The sequence below is a fragment of the Diaphorina citri genome, unplaced genomic scaffold (assembly GCF_000475195.1).
Source record: "Diaphorina citri unplaced genomic scaffold, Diaci psyllid genome assembly version 1.1 scaffold835, whole genome shotgun sequence".
Lineage (NCBI taxonomy): Eukaryota > Metazoa > Arthropoda > Insecta > Hemiptera > Psyllidae > Diaphorina > Diaphorina citri.
This window is the reverse complement of record NW_007378267.1, coordinates 41,864-61,968: the sequence shown is the minus strand read 5'-3', so window position 1 is coordinate 61,968 and position 20,105 is coordinate 41,864. Positions and strand designations below refer to the sequence as shown.

General features: G+C 38.2%; 1 protein-coding gene and 1 long non-coding RNA gene across 2 annotated transcripts in view; one reads left to right on the top strand and one right to left on the bottom strand.

Moving 5' to 3' along the window:
* Positions 1 to 63: 63 nt before the first annotated feature.
* LOC113468759 lies at positions 64 to 1,895 on the top strand. Its single transcript, XR_003392397.1, has 2 exons — positions 64 to 1,734; positions 1,812 to 1,895. It is a non-coding gene; the product is annotated as an uncharacterized LOC113468759 (long non-coding RNA).
* A 1,530-nt stretch (positions 1,896 to 3,425) lies between these two features.
* Positions 3,426 to 20,105, bottom strand: part of LOC103512422 — a 49,665-nt gene continuing 32,985 nt past the window's right edge. Inside the window, exons 2-5 of the mRNA XM_008477187.3 lie at positions 18,657 to 18,763; positions 7,549 to 7,743; positions 5,066 to 5,271; positions 3,426 to 4,183 (exon numbers count right to left, since the gene is read on the bottom strand). Of these exons, the coding sequence (XP_008475409.1) occupies positions 4,085 to 4,183; positions 5,066 to 5,271; positions 7,549 to 7,743; positions 18,657 to 18,750 (594 nt within the window). The 5' untranslated portion in view covers positions 18,751 to 18,763 and the 3' untranslated portion in view covers positions 3,426 to 4,084. The remainder of the gene's footprint in view (positions 4,184 to 5,065; positions 5,272 to 7,548; positions 7,744 to 18,656; positions 18,764 to 20,105) is intronic.

Sequence of the window (20,105 nt, the reverse complement as noted above, 5' to 3'; positions counted from 1 at the left end):
GCTGTTCTCCTCCCTGTTTATATTGTAAAATGTAAATGCAGTTTCTTTGTGTTATTACTGACATTTGATTTTGAGTTTTGAGTTCAAAATTTTTACATGTCCTTCGCCCTCGACATTTGGTATTTCTTCAGCAAGGTAAATTGGTAGATATCCTCCAAATTTAAAGTCCCCCAATCAGACTCAGCTAATCCACTCCATGTTTAAGGTCCCCTAGCCATACGTGGCAATTTTCTTAGGTACAAAGCAAAATAATTTCGACGCCATAGGTGTATGTATGGTCATGTCAACAAAGGTCGGTCACACGGTTTACCACGGTTTGGAACAGAGAATTGCCAGGTTATATGTCTGTCTGCTGTATCATGTGATCCTGCATTAAAAATTAAGGTGATGTGATTACAAGTAATAAGAAAATAGGTGCATACTAAGACAAGGTTTCAAGACTTTCAAGTGAAAAGCCTTGTTTTTGAAAAAAAAAAAGTAGGTAGATTTCCAATTGTTCAAAATAAGTAATTCTAAGTACAATATAAATCAAAATACGAAAGAAAACTTCGAGCCCAAATAGAGATGGAAATTTCCCATATAAAATTCCCCTGTATTTTGAGGTAGAAAATATGACTAGAGTTTCATAGAAAATTCATTATATTATACAATTTGCTTGCCATGTACTGTTGATTCATCATTTGTGAGCTTAAACTACCTCTATGACTACAGTTACTATGTACATACTACTCATCTTACCTTTGAGTCTGCACATTCTGCATTTGGGTCTCTAAACGAGGCCACAACCTGAGTTTAAACTAAACCCGATTTACGTTTTAACTCTCGGTTTAAGCAATTTGATTTTAAGATTTTACTGAGATTGAGGGTTGAACTTATGGGCCAGCCCGGCTCATAGGTTTTCCATTAACTTTCTTACTTCCTATCCTACAAATATTTTTCTCACACGAAACCAAAGTTACATTATACTTACAGTTCTAGGTTCTACATTCAGGTTCATTTATTTTACTTTATTTATTTCCTTATTGATTTAATTTTATTTTTAATTTAGTCTTATTTTCCTTTCACAATTTTCCCTCCTCTGAAGCTCGTTCCCCTCTTTGGTGTGGTAGCACCTGTACTAAACCATAGGAAATTCAAGATGGCGCCATCGGAATCGGTTCTGTTTCCGAAAGGAAAATAGGTACACGTTCTTTCTTCAGTCTTTTTTTTTTTAATTAGTATTATCCTTCAAACATTTCATGAGGTGTCTGTTATAATGGTGTAATCTACGAGTATTATTCCTGGTGCATTGGTATTTTGAGGGTGATATTTCTAAGTTTAACGGTGGATTTCACCAATGACTTAATCAGAGATTTCACTAATTTGAGAATTTTCAATAATCCAAAGAGGAGTTTTTAATGATACAAACAGGAATTTTTAAAGACTCCTCCTTTTTAAATCACTATAAACTCCTTTGTGGATTACCTATTAAAAGCTCCTTTTTGGACAATTCAAAATTCCCCCATTAGTTAAATCTCTCATTAAGTCGTTGGTAAAACTTTTTTTAAAAATAATTAAAATCATCCGTTTTGTGATTGGTCATGGTAATTTCTATAGAAATAAGTTGGTGTTTATTTATTTCCGTTGTAATATTTATTATATCCTTTATTTATTTATCTTGTTGATTGTATTTTTTCTAATTGTTCATTTTGTATATGCCCTGTGGGTCTCCTAAATTATTTATTTTTCAAATAGGTACTCCTGTGTAATTAACACAAAAGCTTTCTTGTATATGCCCTGTGGGTCTCCTAAATTATTTATTTTTCAAATAGGTACTCCTGTGTAATTAACACAAAAGCTTTCCAAAAAATAAATCAAAAAATAAAAACTTTTTTATTTTTTAGTTGTTTTTGTAATTTTTTTCTTCTTTATTTTGCTTTTCAAAGTAACCTTTAAGATTTCAAATATTTTTTCCAGACAGAAAAAAATAAATAAAAGGAAAGAAAAAAAGTTGGTTTCAAAAATGACAAAACATCGATAGAAAACTTTATTTTGCTTTTCAAAGTAACCTTTAAGATTTCAAATATTTTTTCCAGACAGAAAAAAATAAATAAAAGGAAAGAAAAAAAGTTGATTTCAAAAATGACAAAACATCGATAGAAAATTTGCGTCCCTTTCCATTGTGTAAAGAATTGCCTGCAATTTGGAAAGAATCCGGAAATAATATACAAACACTTTCTCCCCAACCATAAGGGTGACCCTTGATAGATTTTGGATTGGAATATCAAATCTATCAAGGCAGAATCCTTATGATTGAGTAGCCAATGAGGAATCTTTCAAATTGCAGGAAAAATGTACAAACGGGTCGGAACTAATTACAAATAAGTTTCTTACATCATAAGATACTAGTACAAAGTGTATAAAGACTTAAACTAATACGTTTACACCCAGAGCCACAGTCACTTTTTTTCCAACCAAGTTTAAAACCATAAAAAAGGTACCTTTTTATGAAAGGGATGTAGGCATTTAGGACACTTGACTTCGGTTTTAAATTGTGTAAAACAGGGAAAACTTGAGACAATTATTTTCTGATTTTCAAGTCTTTTTTTAAGAAAACAAGTTTGAAACTAGTTTTTAATTACCCTATTGAAATAGATGTTAAAACTGAACAAAAAGTGTCTGTGGTCTCCAGGCTTAGGTACTTATTACTAATTCTACAGTAGTAATTACGGAGCATCATTTTACTCCTGTGAGATAGCTCAATTTATACATACCTCACAATTACATAACCTGGACCTTCCCGTGAAAATCGGTTCGAAAACAAAAAGAGAAAAAAACTTTTTCGATTTCAAGGATAAGGACCAAGAGTGGTTCCTTGAGAAAGCCACTTTTGTACCCTGGTCCATAGTCCATACCGTATTATGCTTCTCTTTTGAGGAATTCTCTTATGACTTGCATGTTTTTTACAGTAATTTCGTAGGTACTATTAACGTTTGACCTTTCTATGCTGAATTCCAATATTTTCTCTTTAGATTGTACCTATAGGTTCCGTATGCATATCGCACATCTATTTGGTCATATTTGGTTCAATCGGAAAAAAGTCCGCATTTTATAATACAACTTAAATAAAATAGTCCTAAAGTTCTACAAATATACACATCCTTCACGCTGTTTGTTTGGTAGGTACGGTTCGTAAGATTGTCGTCAATAAATATCAATATGTACACATTTATATGAAGTTTTGGTTAACCCCCGGGCAAATGTTGGAAAGTCCAGTTAACCTGTGAGATACCGTACTCAAGATGTCTGATGAACAATAGGATCAAATATTGGCTTGGAGGTTTACTTCGGTGTCGTTTGGAAAGCAAGTACTGCCTGTTGGTGACAGGGTTCTCAATGTATACCAAACTGCCCAATGTATACGGTAGGAATTACTTTGTTGGAAAGTTGGTTTAACCCTCCTCATTTTGATGTTGGGTCAAACTCCTTAATTCTAGATTTCCAGAGTTGGTAGTTTTATTTCGTCAAGGAAGTAAAATCACAGACTCTGCAAAATTAGAAACAAAGAGTTTAAAATAAACCCCCCAAACCCGAGTTCTTCGTAGAGATGTTGGTTGAATCTCGTTTTTTCTAGAGTTTGGAAAGCAACACCTCTTTAATTCTTAGGATTTTGTTGAGAGTTGGAGGTTAAGCTCTGGTGTTTAGTCTCACGTCCTTTTTTGTGGGTATGTTGGACGTTTGCAGAGTAGATGGATCAAAAACCTCATGTCAGTTGTTTTGCAGAGCTAGTGCTTCTGTCATGAGGGTTCAACCGTTGTTACAGACGGAATGGAGGGTTCTCTGGGGGTTTGTAGATTAGCTCAGTAGATAGATTTAATATCTCAGTTGTTTTGCATAGCTTCTGTGCTTCTGTCATGAGGGTTCAACCCTTGTTACAGACGGAATGGAGGGTTCTCTGGGGGTTTGTAGATTAGCTGGATGGATTTAATATCTCAGTTTTGCATAGCTTCTAGTTCTTTGGAGGGTTCAACCCTTCTTACAGTTGTCAGGGTCGGTTCATCGTTGGAGGGCTCAACCCTTGTTGCCCGGGCATGGTTTCACCATCTTACAGACGGATGCCGGGGTTTCTGGATCGCACAAAGTTGAGCAGTTCATCGCTGTCTTCACACACGAAGGGCTTCAGATGATGACAGGCGACGTCGTGCTAGGGAGAAGGGAGACATGAAGAAAAATATGCGTGGGTAAATGGAAGCTAAAAGATTACAAACTTTGTTTTACCTACAGGAGACAAAAGTAACTAGAAATAACTTAATTTTTTTCCTTTTAGATCTTATACCTACTGGAGGACTGATGGAGGTACAGTGGCGTAGCGTGGTCTAAATTCAAGTGTAGGGCGTTGTAGGGCTCATGCACAGGTCTACCAAGTCCCTTCACAGTACATGCCATTAATATTTATGGGCATTAGAGTGAACTTTTGAGTTGTATGGCCGCCATACACGCCATACACACACGCTACGCCACTGACTCCGAGCATTTGAAAACAACAAACATATTTCCTAATAGCCGTCTCTTGGGCCAGCCAGGTGTCAGGTATACCTGATAGTGTGTGTGTGTGTGCTCATCAGGTATCAGGTAGACCTGATCAGTTGTACCTGTCAGATCTACCCTATAGTAAGCGGCTGGTCTAAGAAATGCATTGGAGAGATAAGTTCTTAGGGTGTGTCCAAACAAAGTCGAGCAGCCGTCGATCGACGAGAAAAATCTACCTCTCGAGGCAGTGTGGACGGTTCTGTCGACATCGATCGATGGGCGGTCGACTATGTGTGGACACACCTGTAGAGTAGCGCGGAATACATATTTTTGTATGTATTCTATGAATGGGGGTACATCTCAACAAAAATACACAGGACATTTTATTAAAGTAAAAGAAAAAAAGAAAGTGAAAAAAAAAGAGTTGTTTGTTGCCTTGCAAGCTTCAAGCCTACTGTGATAACCCGCTCAACCATGGGGGGATACTTTCAGTCTCTCACTCTCTTTTTCTCGGCCTACAATAACCACTCGAAAGGTCGCGGGTTCGATTCCTCACCTGGGCAGCTTCTCTGTTGTCGGGTTGCGCCTGTCCGAAGCCACCAGTAGCGCTCCAGTCACCGGTATTTCTCTGGGTGGTGGGTCCAATCTTAGCGCCCGATCCGGACCAGAACCAGCCGTTAACGTTAGCGGGCTGCAGGTCTGGCCTGTCGCAGCCATTGAAGTTACACTTGCGGCCTGAGGTCCAAATGTAACGGACGTTGCCTGAGGGACAGGGAAGAGAAAAGTGTTAAGGTTCGTCTACACTACGGTCGATGCTAGCCAGCCTAGTTCGACTTTCGGCCCTGATGGCCTCCGGGGGTGAAAATGGATTCTCTGGTGTGGAAAGGGGGCGGAAAGGGGTGAAAATGGATTGATATTTCATTTTCGGGGCCGAATTTGAATGAGAATCATTAGTGAGACCTGTTTGAATCACAAATCAATTTTCCATTCATCTTTACCTTCTTAATTTTCTGCTTACCTCCTTCTACAATAACCCCCTCCCTTTTTCAATTTGCAAAACTAAGAAGAAAAAGAAAATGTTTGTCCCTGATTCTAGGTACAACAAAAAGCAAAGAAAGAGAACTGAAATCTGAATGGAAAAAAGAGAGAGAAATAATGAAAGTTTTTTTTTTTAAAAAAAAAAAAAAAACCATTGCCAAAGGCTATGTTCATTTTCTTTCCGTTTGTTTTTCCTGAACTTTAGTTTTAAGAAAAAAGAAGAAGAAGAAGGAAAAAAAAAAAAAAAGATTCTTAAAAGATAAAGAAAAGACAATAGTAAGAACAGCAACAGTGTCAATATTGGAGAGAGAGGGGGCAAAAGTAATACGACAAACTTCATCTGCTCTCTCCAACCTTTTGTTAAAAAAAAAAAAAAATTGCGGGCAGCCATTTTTTCGTGATGACGTCAGTTCATGCGAGGTCGTAAACCATGGCTGTTTCAACGTTATTTTTTTTGTGACCTTTTAGCGACATTTTAGGGGATTTAGGTACCGTTTTGGATGTTTTTGAGTGCGCCAATGCACTTTTTGGGTACTTTTCCATCGGAATAGGACTCTATCTCGAAAAAAATTTTCATTTGGTTGAGCCCCTATAATTTTCGCGGGCAGCCATTTTTTCGTGATGACGTCAGTTCATGTGTCAGTTCGTGATGACGTCAGTTCATGTGTAAACCATGGCTGTTTCAACGTTATTTTTTTGTGACCTTTTAGCGACATTTTAGGGGATTTAGGTACCGTTTTGGATGTTTTTGAGTGCGCCAATGTACTTTTTGGGTACTTTTACATCGGAATAGGACTCTATCTTGAAAAAAATTGTCATTTGGTTGAGCCCCTATAATTTTCGCGGGCAGCCATTTTTTCGTGATGACGTCAGTTCATGTGTCAGTTCGTGATGACGTCAGTTCATGTGTAAACCATGGCTGTTTCAACGTTATTTTTTTGTGACCTTTTAGCGACATTTTAGGGGATTTAGGTACCGTTTTGGATGTTTTTGAGTGCGCCAATGTACTTTTTGGGTACTTTTACATCGGAATAGGACTCTATCTCGAAAAAAAATTGTCATTTGGTTGAGCTTCTATAATTTTCGCGGGCAGCCATTTTTTCGTGATGACGTCAGTTCATGTGTCAGTTCGTGATGACGTCAGTTCATGTGTAAACCATGGCTGTTTCAACGTTATTTTTTTGTGACCTTTTAGCGACATTTTAGGGGATTTAGGTACCGTTTTGGATGTTTTTGAGTGCGCCAATGCACTTTTTGGGTACTTTTTCATCGGAATAGGACTCTATCTCGAAAAAAATTGTCATTTGGTTTAGCCCCTATAATTTTCGCGGGCAGCCATTTTTTCGTGATGACGTCAGTTCATGTGTCAGTTCGTGATGACGTCAGTTCATGTGTAAACCATGGCTGTTTCAACGTTATTTTTTTGTGACCTTTTAGCGACATTTTAGGGGATTTAGGTACCGTTTTGGATGTTTTTGAGTGCGCCAATGTACTTTTTGGGTACTTTTACATCGGAATAGGACTCTATCTCGAAAAAATTGTCATTTGGTTGAGCCCCTATAATTTTCGCGGGCAGCCATTTTTTCGTGATGACGTCAGTTCATGCGAGGTCGTAAACCATGGCTGCTTCAACGTTATTTTTTTTTGCGACCTTTGAGCGACATTTTAGGGGATTTAGGGACCGTTTTGGATGTTTTTGAGTGCGCCAATGCACTTTTTGGGTACTTTTACATCGGAATAGGACTCTACCTCGAAAAAAATTGTCATTTGGTTGTGCCCCATTCATAATGTTTAAATACCTACCAGGAATTTATATTTTTTGACCCTTTTTTGTGACACAGACCACAAGCGTCCAATGTAGCACTTGTTTCATTGCTACGAAATAAAAACGGCGGTGAACCATTCATCCTTTTTTTTAGTACAAATTTTTGTCGATGATGGACATCGAACCCGGGACCTTGTGCTTGGATTTTTACTTTCCTTATTTCAATTTAATCTTACCTCTGGTGATTCTCTGCTTCACAAACTCGTTCTCCTGCGGGGTTTCCAAGCTGACGGCGTCCATACAATGTCTTCGGCAGATGTTTCGGGCATCCAGCCAGTCAACTTCCAGACTTCGAGTGGGGGCGTGTTCCCAACTGAAGAAGTAGGAGTGAGTCACTCCCCGAGCGTCCCGGTAGGTGGAGTGACGGACCCCTGTGAAGGTGAGGTAAGAGAGAGGGGGTTAGATTTTGGCAGGCTAAATAAAGCACCTCTAAAGTAGGTACCTATACTTGTAATTTTACTTTTAAATTAGGTAGGTAAATCAGGACGATAAGTCTCGAATACAAAATTGTATGAATGCCTGGAAATAAAAACTGATTATGCAATGTGCGAAGCAAGAAACACCCGAAATCACAGCAGATAAAGTACATACATAATATTATGTAGAAATCATTGAAAACTTGGAGCTCATTTTGTTCATATTGATTGATGTTCAATTTCAATCAATAAAATAATCAGGATTTAGGTATCTTTGTTCCTTGTGGTAAAGGTAAGGCAAATGTCTTCGGCAGATGTTTCGGGCATCCAGCCAGTCAACTTCCAGACTTCGAGTGGGGGCGTGTTCCCAACTGAAGAAGTAGGAGTGGGTCACTCCCCGAGCGTCCCGGTAGGTGGAGTGACGGACCCCTGTGAAGGTGAGAGAAGAGAGAGGGGGTTAGATTTTGGCAGGCTAAATAAAGCACCTCTAAAGTAGGTACCTAGGTAATTTTACTTATTTTAAATTAGGTAGGTAAATCAGAACGATAAGTCTCGAATACAAAATTGTATGAATGCCTGGAAATAAAAACTGATTATGCAATGTGCAAAGCAAGAAACATCCGAAATAACAGCAGATAATGTACGTATAGAAAATGGAGTGACGGACCCCTGTGAAGGTGAGAGAAGAGAGAGGGGGTTAGATTTTGGCAGGCTAAATAAAGCACCTCTAAAGTAGGTACCTATACTTGTAATATTTTACTTTTAAATTAGGTAGGTACCTAAATCAGGTTAATCAGGACGATGAGTCTCGAATACAAAATTGTATGAATGCCTGGAAATAAAAACTGATTATGCAATGTGCAAAGCAAGAAACACCCGAAATGACAGCCGATAAAGTATGTAGAAATCACTGAAAACTTGGAGCTCATTTTGTTCATATTGATTGATGTTCAATTTCAATCAATAAAATTATCAGGATTTAGGTATATTTGTGCCTTGTGGTAAAGGTAAGTCAAAGCCTTTCCAAAAAATTTGTGGATATGAAGGATAGCCTTGCACTCCAAGCAGAGGGCCGAAACTCTTTGACTCCATCAGGAATCGATGGCAATTTCTAACGAGCATCTAACTTTATTATCTGTCTATATCGTTTGTACTCCATCCTGTCTGTATCTGAAGCTATCCCAACTTCTACGATTACATAGCAATCTAACAAGCTCCTTCTACAGTCTACATTATAGGTAGGTACTTATACAATACACACAAAAGCTATTTAAAGCTTCACTGCATAAAACATCAACTACACTATCTAACGATCTAATGTAAGAAAGACAGGATAGGAGAAAGCCCAGTCGTTCCGAGAACGAACCTTATCTGTGAGTCATTAAGGTTTTGTGCCAGCCCCGTGTTAGCCTTGTAAGTGCTAGGCCGCGGTTAGGTGAAATTTGTCTTAAACAAGTAAGGTTACGTTCTCGGAACGGCTCACCCTAATCGACAGTGTTATTTTGATAGGCACCTTCGTTTCCTGGCGTCTATATTTCTGACACAAGCACAGCACACTGATACCCATAACTCATAAAGAATCTACATCCACTCGTTAGCAAAGAAAGTGCCCTTAAAAGACCTACCGCCAAGCATAAATATAGTCTGTAATAAAACATAATTTATCTAATTTGTTTGCCATATTGATAATGGGGTTTAGTGTTACTTACAGTAGTAAATAGTAGATCAGGTAATAAACATAGGTGTCTAGGTAGCTAATTGAAACCCACAGCTAGCTATTAGGAGAATAGGAGCTGGTAGCCAGACCGCTGGTATTACGCTATAGTCAGATACTTTGTCGATTTTTAGTCCGTCCTTCCTTTATTATTACAATAGTAATAAAAAAGGTATAAGGGACGGACTATTGTATTATTGATACATAACAGAAAATAAAAATCCTAGGGTAGTTAGGTATAGCTGTAGCGGGTTCGTCCGAAAATACGGCTTTATTTTTAAGAGGTTTGATAACAGGGAACTGGAAATGGTAGGGTCTTATCGTCCCGAAATCGAACAGAGAAGGAAGACAGGAGAAAGCCATTCGTTCCGAGAACAAATCTTATCCCTTCAGGATAAAATCCGTCCCGGGCGGGAATCGAACCCGCGGCCTAGCGCTTTACAAGGCAGACGCGCTACCTCACAAGCTAACTAGGCTGGCGACCTCCATACCTATCTACTGAAATCCAATTGATTCTGATGAACCAAACGTACTGGAATGTTACAGGATAAAAATAGGTAATTTCTGGACTGTCATTCCACAACCAGAGGTCAGGTCAAACTTGTGTACATGAATAATACAGTGTTGTGTGTATTACACACTGTGTAATACCAGTTACCAGTTCGAACTATTTGATTGGTTTTCAAATGAGCCAAGTCAAAAAAATCAATCTATCGCGCCAATCTTACAATGTTTGCTGTTTTTACCGCGTAATTATGTTCGCATATAGGCAAACGATTTATTTTGTAGCAAAGGTTTCTCAGGTTGTGTTATGTAAGAGCTTGTCTCATAGTTTCTGACATCCACTTGCTGCAATCCATCAATTTTATTCTATACGGACCGGTTTTTGAGCCACATTTCTTAAATGTCGGGTCAAGCCAAAGGTCCCCCAGTTGATTTGGGTCAAAAGTTGAAGTCTTAACCATTTTATAAACCGAGTTGCTTTAGAACTTATAAGGCAAAAAAAGGAAAGGGAAGCGTAGATAAACAACTATACCTACGTATATTTATGTATCTTATTTTGCCTCGGTGGTGTAGTGGTCAAGGCGCTCGCCTGGTAAACAGGAGGGCGTGGGTTGAATCCCAGCCGAGGTAAGGGATTTCATCCTCAATATAATTTGAGAATTTGACCACAATAATAGTAGTAGCCTACTGCTGGAGTAAAGGGACTTTTCAGTCCTTTGCGAGCAGTACAAATAAGCACTATTATTATTATTATTTTAGGATTCTTAGAAGAGGAGATGGTTAGGAAAGGGTAGAGAGAAGAAATGAGTTTGGATGTAGGGGGTAAAAGGAGAAGGATTTGGTCGAAAATGAGATAGAAAGATAAAGTGGAGGAGAATCTTAGAGAAAAGGACTGAAAAGAAACAAAAAGAAACATTGGATAAAAGGAAGTGTGGAGTGGTAAAATCCAAAGTGGAAAAGGAGGCGGATGCGGAGAAGGAGATGAAGAAGGAGGATAAGAAGAAGAAGAAGGAGGAGGAGGAGGAGGAGAAGGAGGAGAAGGAGTAGTAGAAGAAAAACAAAAGGAGAAGAAGGAGAATTAGAAAAAGGAGATGAGGAAGTAGAAAAAGGAGAAGGAGGGGGAGGAGGAGACAAATGATTTGTAAAATACATTGGTAAGAAATAGGACAGCCAGCCTAGTTAGCTTAGCTGGTAGTGCGTCTGCCTTGTAAGCGCTACCGCGAGTTCGATTCCCGCCCGAGGCGGATTTTATCCTGATGGGATAATGTTCGTTCTCGGAACGGCTGGCTTTCTTCCTATCCTGTCGGGCAGAAACGAAGACAGCTCCAACAATAAGCAAAACAGCTTGCTTCAACATGATGTGTGAGGATCTGAAACATAAAGAGAGGTTCAAGTTAGTTTATTGATCGAACGAGTGTGAAATTTCTGTGTGATTCCAGAAATTACAAAATTACGAACTAATTCCAAGTTTTCTTTCTTTGAAACGCTTTAACACTGTGGACAAACAGTCGTTTGCACCGGTAAAGGTAGGTATTTTGAAAAACTCTGGAATTGTAAGTCGGCTTTGGCAGAATGATAATGGTCATTGTATGAAAAAAAAACTTGTTGATTTGTTTTTCAGTCCAATTTGTTTATCACTGTAATCTGATACCTACATTTAATATCTGCAAGTAGCAAGTAGGTACATATGTAGCTACGCTATTTATTATTATTATTATTATTATTATTTTAAATCAAGATAGTCACGTCAATATAGACAACTAATTTCCCTACTGTCAGACTTGTTTTCATTGTCAATACCTATTTACCTATTCTCAGGTCTTGTGGCTGTCTATCTTTGTTAATTGACTAGTCACCATAATCATTATCCGTAGGATAATTAACTTATAATCTGTTGTACTACAAATTATGTTGTATGCATTACAATCTGTCCTACTACAATCTGTTGTAGTCTATGGTTTCAGGTAGGTATTTATTTACAAAACGGAAATACTCCATTATTACTATTATGGTTGTCTGGACCTCAACACTGAAGTAGGTACCTACGGTCTCAAAACCCGTGGCGTGGGGTGAGATTTTTCAAAGGGGGAACCTAGCTATAAACCTTTTACAGTAAGCTATTTTTTTTTTTTTTTTAAATTTATTTATTTTTTTGCCAGTCTAGTTAGCTCTGTGCGTAAAGCAACAACATTGTTGTAGATAAACGTACAACTAGGTACATATAGGTACATACTTACCAATCGTAGCTCGTTTTATTTATCTTTTTTTTCAAGAGGTTTGACAGAGGGAACTGTAAGTGCTTAAGGTCTTATCGTCCCGAAATGGAAGAGAGAAAAAAGACAGGATAAGAGAAAACCAGCCATTCCGGGACCGAACATTATCCGTTCAGGATAAAATCCGCCCCGGGCGGGAATCGAACCCGCGGCCTAGAGAACAAAGACAGTTTAGGTGACAGCCATGCATTTAGTAGGCTCACTGAGTCACTGCATATTTATTTGTATTCTACTAGGTATTTTTTGGCATTTCACTTTTTTTACATTTAATCACCTATCTACCTATTTTCAAACAAAACTCTCTTTTTCCATTTTGCTTTTTGTATATCTTTAGGTAGGTATTTGTCTCACATTCTTTTTGGGTTTCACTATATGCATGTTTGTAGGTTCACTCAGTTCACTGCATTTTTGTATTTTACTATTTTTACTTTCTATTATTTCCATTTCACATTTTGCAGTTCACTATAAATTTGCATTCCACTCTTTTCGCATTTTCAAGTCATAAAATTTAGCGAAGTGCATTAAGCAGGGAACGACATTTGTGACAAGCATTTATGCTTAACACAATTAAAATTCCTTTTTGATTCATTAATGGCCGGTTCTTAAAAGTGTGTGTGTGTGTTTTCATTAATGGCCGGTTCTTAAGAGTGTTTGTGTGTTTTCATTAATGGCCGGTTCTTAAAAGTGTGTGTGTGTGTGTTTTCATTAATGGCCGGTTCTTAAAAGTGTGTGTGTGTGTTTTCATTAATGGCCGGTTCTTAAAAGTGTGTGTGTTTGTGTTTTTTTTTTTCTTTTTTTTCATTGGCAAAGTTCGATGAACCGATACATCAATAAACCACTGAGGCTAGGTTGAAGGCAAATCAAGGTTGACAATGTTGAGCACAATAGTAAATGGCAGTCATTAAGGTATCCCAATCTCAAATATGTATGCACTTGACAATTCATTGACGTATGCAATTGTATTCATTCATAGATGCAACGATAGACATCTAAATATAGATAGATATTTAAATATAGGTATAGAGAATAGTAGAGAATTAGAGATAAGTATCGCTAGCGATCTACGTGCAGCAAATAAATCACATCGCATTATCCGATCTGTTATAAATCGCTTTACTACCTAACTGTCTGCTAACACAGGAAACTTTCTTCCGGAGTCGAAAAAAGTTATTTCCAGACCGCGCTAAGTCAAATTTGAGCTTTTTTTAAGGTCTGATAGAGGGAAATATAACTGCTAAGGTCCTATCGCTTCGACAGCAAAGAGAACAGAAAGACAGGATAGGAGAAAGCCCAGTCGTTCCGAGAACGAACCTTATCTGTGAGTCATTAAGGTTTTGTGCCAGCCCCGTGTTAGCTTTGTAACCTTGTAAGTGCTAGGCCGCGGTTAGGTAAAATTTGTCTTAAACAAATAAGGTACGTTCTCGGAACGGCTCACCCTAATCGACAGTGTTATTTTGATAAAGCCTACTGCTGGAGTAAAGGGACTTTTCAGTCCTATGCGAGCAGTATAAATAAGCACTATTATTATTATTATTATTATTATTATTTAGGTGCACCCCATACCACCTGATTTTCAAATCAGTCTTTGGTTATATTGACTTGCAAGTTGGAAGCGGATATCATTGGCAAAGTTCGATGAACCGATACATCAATAAACCACTGAGGCTAGGTTGAAGGCAAATCAAGGTTGACAATGTTGAGCACAATATTAAATGGCAGTCATTAAGGTATCCCAATCTCAAATATGTATGCACTTGACAGTTCATTGACGTATGCAATTGTATTCATTCATAGATGCAACGATAGATATCTAAATATAGGTATAGAGAATAGTAGAGAATTAAAGATAAGTATCGCTAGCGATCTACGTGCAGCAAATAAATCACATCGCATTATCCGATCTGTTATAAATCGCTTTACTAACTGTCTGCTAACACAGGAAACTTTCTTCCGGAATTGAAAAAAGTTATTTCCAGACTGTATAGAGAATAGTAGAGAATTAGAGATAAGTATCGCTAGCGATCTACGTGCAGCAAATAAATCACATCGCATTATCCGATCTGTTATGAATCGATTTACTAACTGTCTGCTAACACAGGAAACTTCCTTCCGGAATCGAATAAGTTATTTCCAGACTGCGCTAAGTCAAATTTGAGCTTTTTTTAAGGTCTGATAGAGGGAAATATAACGGCTAAGGTCCTATCGCTTCGACAGCAAAGAGAACAGAAAGACAGGATAGGAGAAAGCCCAGTCGTTCCAAGAACGAACCTTATCTGTGAGTCATTAAGGTTTTGTGCCAGCCCCGTGTTAGCCTTGAAACCTTGTAAGTGCTAGGCCGCGGTTAGGTGAAATTTGTCTTAAACAAATATATGGTACTTTTTTTTAACATTTACCTATCCTTTAAATCACTACATGAGTTATACAACGAAACCAGACCAAATCACTAAGCAGCCCAAGACTGCTTAGTGATTGGGCTGCTTAGTGATTCGGTCTGGCTTCGTTGTATAACTCATGTAGTGATTTAAAGGATAAATTTAATGTTAATAAATAAATAAATAACCTTTCCAAAAAAATTGTGGATAATGAAGGATAGCCTTGCACTCCAAGCATAGGGCCGAAACTCTTTGACTCCATCAGGAATCGATGGCAATTTCTAACGACCATCTAAGGATTCTTTAACTTTATTATCTGTCTATGTAAATGTAAATGCAGTTTCTTTGTGTTATTATATCACAACTTTGGTGCTCACTGCAGCATTGTAGGATTTTTCCCAATATCTCCAATGTTTACCTACCGTGCTGGCACCGGTCGCTATGCGCATTTATATGTCATAGCTACCTACTCATTTTCCTCACGCGGCTGAATTACCTACCATGCTGGCACCGGTCGCTATGCGCATTTATATGTCATAGCTACTCATTTTCCTCACGAGGCTGAGTGTGGGCCATTGTTCATACAACATTTGGACTGGCACCGGTCGCTATGCGCATTTACATGTCATAGCTACTCATTTTCCTCACGAGGCTGAGTGGGCCCCACGCAATAGCCAGTCACGGAATCAATCCTTTGTAGATACAAATTTCTTGACCCCGCCGGGAATCGAACCCGGGTCTCCCGCGTGCAAGGCGAGTGCAGTGACCACTACGCCAATTTCTTGACCCCGCCGGGAATCGAACCCGGGTCTCCCGCGTGCAAGGCGAGTGCAGTGACCACTACGCCATGGGAGCTTTTATCTGTCTATATCATTTGTACGTCTATCCTCTGTCTGTAACTGAAGCTATCCCAACTTCTACGATTACATACAACTTAGAGGTTTGATACAGGGAACTTTGATACAACTTAGAGGTTTGATACAGGGAACTTTGATACAACTTAGAGGTTTGATACAGGGTAAATGGTCCCGAAATCGAACAGAGAAGGAAGACAGGAGAAAGCCATTCGTTCCGAGAACAACATACCAATCTAACAAGCTCCTTCTACAGTCTACATTATAGGTAGGTACTTATACAATACACACAAAAGCTATTTAAAGCTTCACTGGATAAAACATCAACTTCACTATCTTACGATCTAATGTTCCTAATGTCTACCTAACTATATCTAACTAGGTACCTTATATCTATCTATCTAACTAGGTACCTATCTAATCAGTATTTTACTACAGGTAGGTACTACCTAGGTACCTAACTATGACCTATAGGTATTGCCAATAGTCTTTTCCGCCCCGGGCGGGAATCGAACCCGCGGCCTAGCGCTTTACAAGGCAGACGCGCTACCTCACAAGCTAACTAGGCTGGCGACCTCCAACTGAAATCCAATTGATTCTGATGAACCAAACGGACTGGAAAGTTACAGGATAAAAATAGGTAATTTCTGGACTGTCATTCCACAACCAGAGGTCAGGTCAAACTTGTGTACATGAATAATACAGTGTTGTGTGTATTACACACTGTGTAATAGGATAAAAATAGGTAATTTCTGGACTGTCATTCCACAACCAGAGGTCAGGTCAAACTTGTGTACATGAATAATACAGTGTTGTGTGTAATCCCAGTTACCAGTTCGAACTATTTGATTGGTTTTCAAATGAGCCAAGTCAAAAAAATCAATCTATCGCGCCAATCTTACAATGTTTGCTGTTTTTACCGCGTAATTATGTTCGCAATGATTTTGCGGAGGGTTTAAAACGCTGAACTCGCTTCAACTCTGCGGTAAACAAAGTCATAAATCCCCCTGCACTTCATTTAAATAAGAGAGTAGAAAAATATTGAAATATTAAAATATTAAATATAAATTCTCGCGTTACGTCAGAAGTAAATTGCTTGTAAGGAGATTAGAATCTGCAAGCTCTTGGGTGAAGCAAGCTGGTAATAATACAGTAATTGCAAGATTTGTAAGCCCAGTTGTTGTGCATGGTGAATTCGGTGTTATGAAAGAAAGCATGAGATGTGTGATGTGTGGTGGTTTGGCAATTGATGTAGGTACTCGTAATTCGTAATAGTTACCAATTACGTATTTGAGTTTGAGAGCAAAAAATGTATTTTTTTTTTCACCCGAGTATGACGAGTCTTCAGTTATGCGGACTGGGCTAGAAAAACATGGTTGTTCAATTAGATACCTTTTAGATATGTTTACATCGATTTAATATTGAGATAACTTAAATATGTTTTAGATGGAGTCTTTACAGCGTTATTACCCGTAAACAACTCTGAAGAGAAAGTCCTGACGTAACTATTCGGTAAACTTTAACTTCGCACTTGCCAACTTTATTATTTCGTAGAAATGCTGTTATTTTTTATTATTACTAGAACTATCACTCTTTTTTTTTCTATGAACTATCACTCATAAATTGATTGCTGAGGTGATTTAAAGACCCTTGGGTCATTAATAATCACGAGGTAAATTTGATGACAAGCGATGATTTTGCTTCCTATCTATTTGAAATATTTTAATTGTGTAGCTTTTAGACACAAAGTCAGAATAAATTCATTCAGTAACCTTTTAAAAATGAGCATAACTTTCATTGTAATGAGAGTAGAGGAAATGGGGATAGGTTTTAGAGCTATGAACTCTTTTAAAAAGAGATTTGATAGAGAGCATTGCTGTAACAACGGAGGTTTTATTGTCCCGAAATAGAAGAAAGGTAAGGAGGAAGACAGGACAGTAGAAAGCCAGCCGTTCCAAGAACGAACCTCATTTGTTTAGGATAAATTTCGTCCGGGCGGGACACAAACCCTCGACCTAGCGCTCACAAAGCAGGCGCTCTACCTAGGTACCAAGTAATTACGATTCATTTTGGTGCAAAGGTTTCTCAGCTAGGTCGCGGGTTCGATTCCAGCCTGGGGCGAACTTTATCTTAAACACATAAGGTTCGTTCTCGGACCTCCTGTCTCTTTCCTACCATCGTGTGTTTCTTCTTTCTTCGCTTTCGGGAATATAAGACCTTAGCATCCAGTGACGGTTTCCTCTATCAAATTTTAAAATCATAATAAAAAATATAGGCAAACGATTTATTTTGTAGCAAAGGTTTCTCAGGTTGTGTTATGTAAGAGCTTGTCTCATAGTTTCTGACATCCACTTGCTGTAATCCGTCAATTTTATTCTATACGGACCGGTTTTTGAGCCACATTTCTTAAATGTCGGGTCAAGCCAAAGGTCCCCCAGTTGATTTGGGTCAAAAGTTGAAGTCTTAACCATTTTATAAACCGAGTTGCTTTAGAACTTATAAGGCAAAAAGGAAAGGAAAACAGTGCGTAGATACTAGTATACATATACGTACCTAAAACTATCTCTACGTTTGTATGTACCTCATTTTAGGACTCTTAGAAGAGGAGATGGTTAGGAAATGTAGAGAGAAGAAAATGAGATAAAGAAAAAAGGAAACATTGGATAAAAGGAAATGGTGTGGTGAAATGCAAGATGGAAACTTAGATCCCAAATAGATATGGGAAAAGATAGAAAAAAAGAAAAGAATTAGAAGAAGAAGAAGGAGGGGGAGGAGGAGAAAAATAATAATAAAAGGAGAAGAAGGAGAATTAGAAAAAGGAGATGAGGAAGTAGAAAAAGGAGAAGGAGGGGGAGGAGGAGACAAATCATTTGTAAAATACATTGGCAAGAAATAGGACAAAGTCCTGGGGCAAAAACTTACTGTGTGTCTGCCTTGTAAGCGCTAGGCCGCGGGTTCGATTCCCGCCCGGGGCGGATTTTATTCTGATGGGATAATGTTCGTTCTCGGAACGGCTGGCTTTCTTCCTAACTGTCTTCCTTCTCTCTTCGATTTCGGGACGATAAGACCATAGCAGTTACAGTTCCCTCTGTCAAACCTCTTTAAAAAAGAAAAGAAAAAAATAGGACAAAGTCCTGGGGCAAAAACTTACTGGAGGCACAACTTCTGGGGTCGGGCAGTGCCAATCTTCTTTGGGCAGAAACGAAGACAGCTCCAACAATAAGCAAAACAGCTTGCTTCAACATGATGTGTGAGGATCTGAAACATAAAGAGAGGTTCAAATTAGTTTATTCATCGAACGAGTGTGAGATTTCTGTGTGATTACAAAATTACGAACTAATTCCAAGTTTTCTTTCTTTGAAACGCTTTAACACTGTGAACAAAAAGTCGTTTGCACCGGTAAAGGTAGGTATTTTGAAAAACTCTGGATTTGGCAGTCGGATTTGGCAGAATGATAATGGTCATTGTATGAAGAAAACTTGTTGATTTGTTTTTTAGTCCAATTTGTTTATCACTGTAATACCTACATTTTATCTGCAAGTAGGTTGATTTTTTTCAAGAGGTTTGACAGAGGGAACTGTAAGTGCTTAAGGTCTTATCGTCCCGAAATGGAAGAGAGAAAAAAGACAGGATAGGAGAAAACCAGCCATTCCGGGACCGAACATTATCCGTTCAGGATAAAATCCCCTCCCCCCCCGGGAGGGAATCGAATCCGCGGCCTAGAGAAGAAAGACAGGATAGGTGACAGCCATGCATTCAGTAGGCTCACTGCATATTTGTATTCTACTATTTTTTCGCATTTCACTTTTTTTACATTTAATTACCTACCTATTTTTCAAACAAAACTCTCTTTTTCCATTTCGCTTTTTGTATATCTTTAGGTAGGTATTGGTCTCACATTCTTTTTGGGTTTCACTATATGCATGTTTGTAGGTTCACTGCATTTTTGTATTTTACTATTTTTTCCATTTCACTTTTTGCAGTTCACTATAAATTTGCATTCCACTCTTTTCGCATTTCACTCTCACGTTTGATGCGGGAGGAGAACCATTCGTTTTAATTTTAAATCCTCCTCCACGTCTTGAATTCCAACGAAAAAACCGCAAAAAAGAAAGAGGCTAACACGTTTTCTCTCCGCGACTTTAATTAACAAATTCAAATTAGTTTAGTTTTTTTGCTAAACCTTTACTTTTTTTTACCATTTCTTCTTATCTTGATTCTACGAATAAGCAAAATCTTGATTATCACAGGGACCAACGTCTGGGTTACTAATTTAGATGTCTAGATAGGTACTCGATGTAAATGCGCATAGCGACCGGTGCCAGCATGGTAGGTAAACATTGGATTTTAGGATTATTGAGATATTGGGAAAATCCTACAATACAGTCCAAGTGAGCACCAAAGTTATGACATCATAACACAAAGAAACTGCATTTACATTTACAATTTACCTAAATAAACAAACCATCAGACAAACCGAATTTTATTTAGAATAGATTCCGCTGATACGAATTTGTTTAAAATATATTCAATTTACACTCTCATTTCTCTGATCTGAAGTTGGGGGACAAATTTCAAGTCTGTTCGAACTTCGAATCCA